Consider the following 7,050-nt stretch of genomic DNA (forward strand, 5'->3'; position numbering starts at 1 on the left):
TCTGGAAAAAGAACAGAAAGGATTGCAGGTTTATTCAGAAAAAACAATGTGGAAGTAGCATTCAGACCGCATGCCAGGTTATCTCATTTCCTTTTCAATGCCAAAGATAAGGTCGACAAGTTGGAAAAATCTGGATGTTATAAGCTCAAGTGTCCGGAGTGTAATGTTTATGTGGGACAATGCGGACGAAATTTCCAAAAACGGTATGCTGAACATGAAAGGTCCTTCAGACTAGAAAAAAATGATTCGACGTTTTCAAATCATTCCTTGGCATGCAACCACAATTTTCCGAATCTAAGCGATACGGAAATTCTGCACTATGCAAGGAAGGGTTGCAAATTCAATTATTTAGAATCCTTGAAAATTCACAAGCATAAACATTGCGGGTGCAACCTGTTGAATGACCAAATCGATTTAATTTACTCTCCGGTTTTTAAATTGGCACATGCGCATTGTGAACTGTAAATTCAGATACTCAATCAAGTACCTAAATGGTATATATTAGAGAATGTAATGAATCATTGTCAGTTTATTGTTGAAGTTTGAGAATGTCCATATAGGACGAAACTGCATTAACGTTAGTTACAAATAAAAGTGGTAAAAAACATAGAAATTTTCATTTCTCTATTCACCAAAGAATGACAATTGAAACTCCTCCACACATCCTCGGCTCGTTGATATAGTCTGCGGGGGCAGGGCTTATCTTCTAATTTGTTGTAGAAGGCATCAATAGGCGGCAAGCAAGCTTCATCAAACTTATCGAAGGAATCAATATGATCATAGGCCATGACACCCTTCTTAGTAAGTAATTCAACCAAGTCTTTGGGTAACTCAGAGAACTGAATCTTAGCATTAGGAAACTCTGTCAAGTATGATGCTAACATATCTAGGGATGAATTCATAAAGTGGAAAGAATCGATGAATCGAAACTGCACTGAAGTATTATCCACATGTTTCGTGAAGAATATGTACTTTTCTTTCGTGGTGGGAAGCAGATCAACCGTACCCTTCAGTCTAGATGCAATATCTGTGATGATAAAATGTGCATCATAGCAACTCAAATTGTGGAAGACTACGGAAACTACATGGCTATCTTTGTAGTTTATATTATACCCTTCGTGCGAGGGGCCACGATAGTTATCACATGGTATGAGATGGTTATGGTCGCATACTTTCTTGTCTTCAGGAGTGAAGGGCTCTTCGCAGATGTGGCAGTGTGTAACCCTCCGAAATTTAACTTCTTGCTTTACAGTTAGATAGTTATCAGATGGTATGAGATGGTTATGGTCGCATACTTTCTTGTCTTCAGGAGTGAAGGGCTCTTCGCAGATGTGGCAGTGTGTAGCCCTCCGAAATTCAACTTCTTGCTTTACAGTCATATCGATGTCGTATGGACACCAAAACACTGTAGCCATATCTTCAGCTAGTTGACCCATTTCATCAGCGAACCATTGCATACAATCCTCTCCACGATATGCCGTATAGAAGGATAGTGTCATTGTATGAGCATTTCAAGTAGTAACCCACATCTGCCGGAATATGATGTTGAGGTTTTTTAGGATCATCAGTAGGCTTCAAAACGGATTCCAAGTCGGCGTAAATGATAAAAGGAGCCTTTTCTTTATTTTTATGATTTTTGAATTTGAGAATAATTCTACCTTCCTCAGGCATCTTGATGGCTGTTTCATTGATTCTCCGACAATCCTCAGTATGTTTCTGTAGTTTTTCTTGGGATCTAAAGTAATGTAGGCAGCGATCACAAAAGTACTTTTGACCATGTGCTTCACTCAACTGTTTCGATAAAAGCCTTGATAAGTTCTTTATCCACACGTAGTGATAGCGAACTGGAGTTTCAGATTCATCATAATTATCTTGAGTCAGCAGTAAGTTCACATGCCTATCTTTTTTATCCTTTGTGAGGTATGTTGGTAGGGTATTGAACGTTTTCCATTTCTTCTGAAGGATGTAAACATTAATGGAAATTATATTTAGTTTTTCAAATTTCGGAATCTGCTTGAAAGTCATCGGCCACTGTATACCCTCCAATTTCAGAACGCTGGAATAATGAGGGCTGGATATAGAGCTGAAGACATTGCCCACACAAAGTAGGCCTCATCGTCGTTTTTAATATTAACGCAAGCTTTTTTCCGTGAAATTTGAGGTGGAAGATCTATGAATGAGGACCCCAGTTGCGGTGTGAACTTATTGATATTCACACCCAAGTTCAAGATCTTCTTCAGCGCCCAGCCGCTGTCCCTTTCTTCAAACTCTTCGAGCTCGAGAATATATGATTCATTATCGCGCCCTCAAACTAGCCATTGTTAATGGTCTTATCATCACGAAAATTTATCGAGTACTTCAATTCAACCAATTACCATGGTTGAAGTCCTATATTGATTTGAATACTGAGTTGCGGAAAAGGGCTATGAATGAGTTTGAGAAAAACCTCTTCAAACTAATGAATAATGCAGTATTCGGAAAAACGATGGAAGACCATTAGAAAAAGGGTCAACATTAAACTCCTCACCAAATGGGCTGGTCGCTACGGAGCTGAGGCCTATATTTCCAAGCCAGAATTTAAAAATTGCAAATTTATCTCAATAATTCAAGTAGGTCAGACTATATTACACTTGGCAAAGACTACCATATACGATTTTCATTATGGCTATATGCACCATCGGTTCGGAGATAATTGTGTAATTCTCTACACCAATACAAACAGCCTGATTTATGAAATATGCAATCAGGATCCTCATCAAATGATACGTCAAGATTGTCATAAATTCTTCGATACTTCAGATTACCCTTCCAACAATCAGTTTAATGTTCCTTTGGTAAATAAAAAGGTTTTCGGGATGATAAAAGATGAGAATAATGCAGTTCCGATGACTGAATATGTAGGCCTTAGATCGAAATTATATACAACTAGGGTGTTGGTGACGGAGGATAGTATCAATAGGAAGCGTCATCAGTTGGTAAATAATGGCTATGATGACGAAGAAATTAATCAAATGATCTCATGCTTGAGGGTTACCAAGAAGGCAAAGGGTGTCAAATATTCTGTGGTAAAGAATAAAATTACTTTCGATGATTATGTGAATTGCTTACGGCCGATTGCACCGACTTTTTATTATGGGAGCGTTAAGCTAATGGGACATTAAAGGTCCGTTAACGCCCTTTAGCGTTTGCACCACAGTTTAAGAGACTATTAAATACCTATTAAGAAACCCTTACTTAACTCGCCAAATTTTCTCCTTTAAACATACGTTAGCGGTTCATTAACTTTGTAAGGTTAGGTTTCTTCGTATTTACTCGCTTCTTTTAATATTGCCATTGTTTACCTTTCAAAAATAATGGATTATATTAATGTTTTGGAAAATGATTTAATTGAAGATATTTACGAAGATGACATAGAAGTTGTAGACTTCCAAGATTTTGGGTTTCCACGCAGGTTAAATGAGCGACCCAATTATTATGAGGAACTGAGTGACTTGGACTTTTTTAGAAGGTTCCGGCTAACAAAACCTACAGTAATGCAGCTTTTGGAGATGATTGAAAATGAACTGGAGTACCCTGATTATAAGTAAAAGATATTTTTCATTTATTTATTGCCTGTTGCTATTTATAAAAATGCCAACTTAAAATTAGGCTGTGATTTATATAATTTATTTGTAATATTGCTATTTTTTAGAAATAACAGTCTATCACCTATGAATCGGCTACTGCTTACATTAAGATTTTATGCTAGTAGTGGGCAGCTCATTCAAGTGGCTGATTTCATGAACGTGCACATTTCAACTGCATGCAGGATTGTGGCTTATGTAACTAGAACTATAGCATACCTTCGACCACAAAAAGTCAAGATGCAAGAGCCACAAGAATCAGTTACTGCACAAAATAAATTTCATGGAATTGCTGGATTTCCTAAAGTTCAAGCTTTAATAGATTGTACTCACGTAAAGATCCAATCACCTGGTAATATATTGTTCCTATCTAAATTTAGGTATATAGGTATAGATTTGAGAGAAATAGCAATTAATAATTTTCAGGAGGCCAAAATGCTGAAATATACAGGAATCGAAAATCATTTTTCTCCATTAATGTGCAGTGTCTGACAGATGCAAACTTAAAATTTTTGGATGTGGTTGCACGATGGCCTGGTTCAACTCATGATGCCACAATTTTTGCAAATTCAGCCATCAGGGCAAGATTCGAAGCAGGACATTTCCCAGGATGTGTGATTTTAGGTAGATATCACTTGTACCATGTATCGCATGTACCAACTAAAAGTTTTGTAGCTCAACTATTTTTTATTTCAGGGGATAGTGGTTATCCTTTAAAAAGTTACCTGCTTACACCATTAGCAAATCCTGCCACGCAAGGGGACCACTTGTACAATGAGGCGTTAATTAGAACAAGGAATGCCATAGAAAGGACCTTTGGGCTATGGAAACGTCGATTTCCAGTTCTTGCATATGGACTTCGCCTAAAAATTGAGACAGTTTTAGCCATTATAGTAGCTACTTCTGTTCTTCATAACATGGCAAGGGATATGAATGAACCTGAGCCACCAGTACCAGAAGATCTCAATGAGGATGAGTTAAACTATCTTATCAATACTCAACAAATTCAAATGGATAACCATGAAAATGTGGGTGTGAATTATACTCAAAATGAAATAATTCGTTATTTCAATATGTAAAAAATTTTAGTATTCAATAAAGGTTCAGATAAAAACTCCTTTTTTAGTATTTCTTTGGTCATTTGACGAGATCTGTAATTATCTCACTTTGTCAGCAACATTTTTGTTAAAAATTCTTAGACTAGACATGGTCAATGTAAATGTTTTTGGTCATTCTTGTTTTAAACAAGTAATTGAAATTTGTAAGGTTTTCACTAAGAAAAGTTACACTTAAGTCATGCTCAGTGATTTTAAATCACATATTTATAAATAAAAGATGTATTTTGGTCATTTTTTTTATTGAAATCAATAACAAAACGAACGTGTCAATCTTAAAACTATATTGACATTTTTCCTAATTGTTTTTCCTTAATTTTAATATCCAGTGCCAGACTTTTCATTTTTAAGTCATGTTCCTTTTCAGCATGCAATCTCTCCCTTTCTAATTTATGTATTACATGATTTGCTATAATATCTTTCTTATCTGCCAAGTCATTATATTTTTGGGCTAAGCTGGAGGATGCAAGGGATCTTACCACTGTTGCTGTTGGTCTTCTTCTATGTCCCTACGATTAAAAAGGTATTATAAACAAATAAAATTTAAAAAAACTATTGGTGTGAGAATATAACGAATCAAAAATAATATATTTTTAATACTGCCAGCCTTGTATGTTAAATGTAATTTCCATGTGGAAGGATTTCGAAAAGAATAACTTTGGAAAAAGTAATATTTATACTCACTCTCCTGTTCATCCCTCTTCCACGTTCAGCATCTATTCTTGATCTTACAGGCACATCTTTTTCATCTTCTTTACTCTCCATAACAATAATGTCTCTTCTAGGTTCATGTTTAGCCTTCTTCACTTCCATTTTTTCTAGTAATACTGGATTTAAGGGTCTTTTTAAATCATTAACATTGTAAGTTTCCCAGTTATACTTTATTGTTTCAATCTCCTCCGATTTTTGAGACTGATCTTTCTGAGAGTCTCTTATTTGGATTTTTTCATATTCCTGATCTTGAATTTCAACTTCAGATTCTTGTTCCTAAAAGTAATAGAAATGTAAATCAACAAATTATTTTACTTTAATCCCAATCCAATGTATTAGAACTAAGCATGTTTTAAAACGAAGAACATTATATTTCATTAACAGAAAGCACTGTAATATGAACTGTATTTACTAGGTACTAGCACAGAAATCAAGCACTAAAGTACAATCTTACGTCAGTTTATTCAGAAGTAAAACAAAATTTCTAATTCTAACATATGTAAGTCAAGCTTTTATGTAAAAATAACCAACTGGATGGACTTGAGCTTTAAAATGTGTGCAGGTGAATAATGCAAAAAACTGTATTTCCTTACCAGATTTTCAAAAACATATTCTATTTGATTTTGCTTCCTTGGTGATCCAACACTTGTTACACTGTCGGAGTCAAACGGATTCAAATACCCATCCACTGTGAGTGGATCCATTGTGGCAAGCACCAACTTTTCTTCTATATCGGGTGGAGGTGGACCACCACCAGTTTTCAAACATTCCTGTCTGACTTCTGCTCTTCTTTTTCTTACATTCTGTCGTCTATTTTCATAACATCTTTTCAGTTGATCAACCGAACGGTTATTGAAGTCACCACTTGTAGAATTAAATTCTTGGCAAATTTTTGTCCATGTTTCATTTTTTTCTGAATTGACTACTGCGTTAGTTTCTTTATTTTCTATTACATTTTTATAATTTAGGCAAATAGAAAAAAGTAAATTTTGTTCCCTAGGTGTAAAATTTACTGCTCGAATCCGCTTTTTCTTTCCTTTGTCCGCCATCACACAACAAAGAACAAACTTTAAATCACAATATAAAAAATACTTTTGGAGTTTATGTTTATGATGAAGTAATCAACTGTCGATTTTCTCCAGAAATAACCAAACTCACAGAAAATCCCTACATATGCTCCACGTTGCCACATTGTACTGTTAATTAATGGTCCTTTAGTAAAATCTGGTTTGTAAATGTATGGTGCAACTCATTTGAAGTTAAGAGACCAATAAAAGTTAAGAGTCCCTTTGTTAATGGTGCCATAAGAAAAAGTTGGTGCAATCGGCTGTTAGAGAATTGGAAGAATATGAGTGTCACCCAAAATTTGATTCGATCCGATAAACATCAAGTACATTCCATCGCCCAATACAAGATTGCTCTCAGCCCTGAAGATGATAAAAGTTCCAGATTCCCACGATACGCTACCTTGAGGTCACTATTCTATCTCTCAAACATCAAATGCTATGGATATAGACGATTATTAGTAGATATGTATTTAGTATTTCATTACTGAATGTTCAACTAACTACTTTATATTATCAGTAGATTTGAGGTAGAGA

General features: G+C 35.3%; 1 protein-coding gene across 1 annotated transcript; it reads right to left on the minus strand.

Annotated features, from left to right (window-relative positions):
* Positions 1 to 4,329: 4,329 nt before the first annotated feature.
* LOC141487220 (uncharacterized) lies at positions 4,330 to 6,781 on the minus strand. Its single transcript, XM_074186034.1, has 3 exons — positions 6,043 to 6,781; positions 5,423 to 5,725; positions 4,330 to 5,247 (listed from the first exon to the last, which is right to left on the minus strand). The coding sequence occupies exons 1-3, from the start codon at positions 6,496 to 6,498 to the stop codon at positions 5,020 to 5,022; spliced, it is 987 nt and encodes a 328-aa protein (XP_074042135.1). The 5' UTR covers positions 6,499 to 6,781; the 3' UTR covers positions 4,330 to 5,019.
* Between the last annotated feature and the right edge of the window lie 269 nt (positions 6,782 to 7,050).

The sequence above is a fragment of the Leptinotarsa decemlineata genome, unplaced genomic scaffold (assembly GCF_025532065.1).
Source record: "Leptinotarsa decemlineata unplaced genomic scaffold, Ldec_3_MD MMD2_tig00078422_RagTag_RagTag, whole genome shotgun sequence".
NCBI lineage: Eukaryota > Metazoa > Arthropoda > Insecta > Coleoptera > Chrysomelidae > Leptinotarsa > Leptinotarsa decemlineata.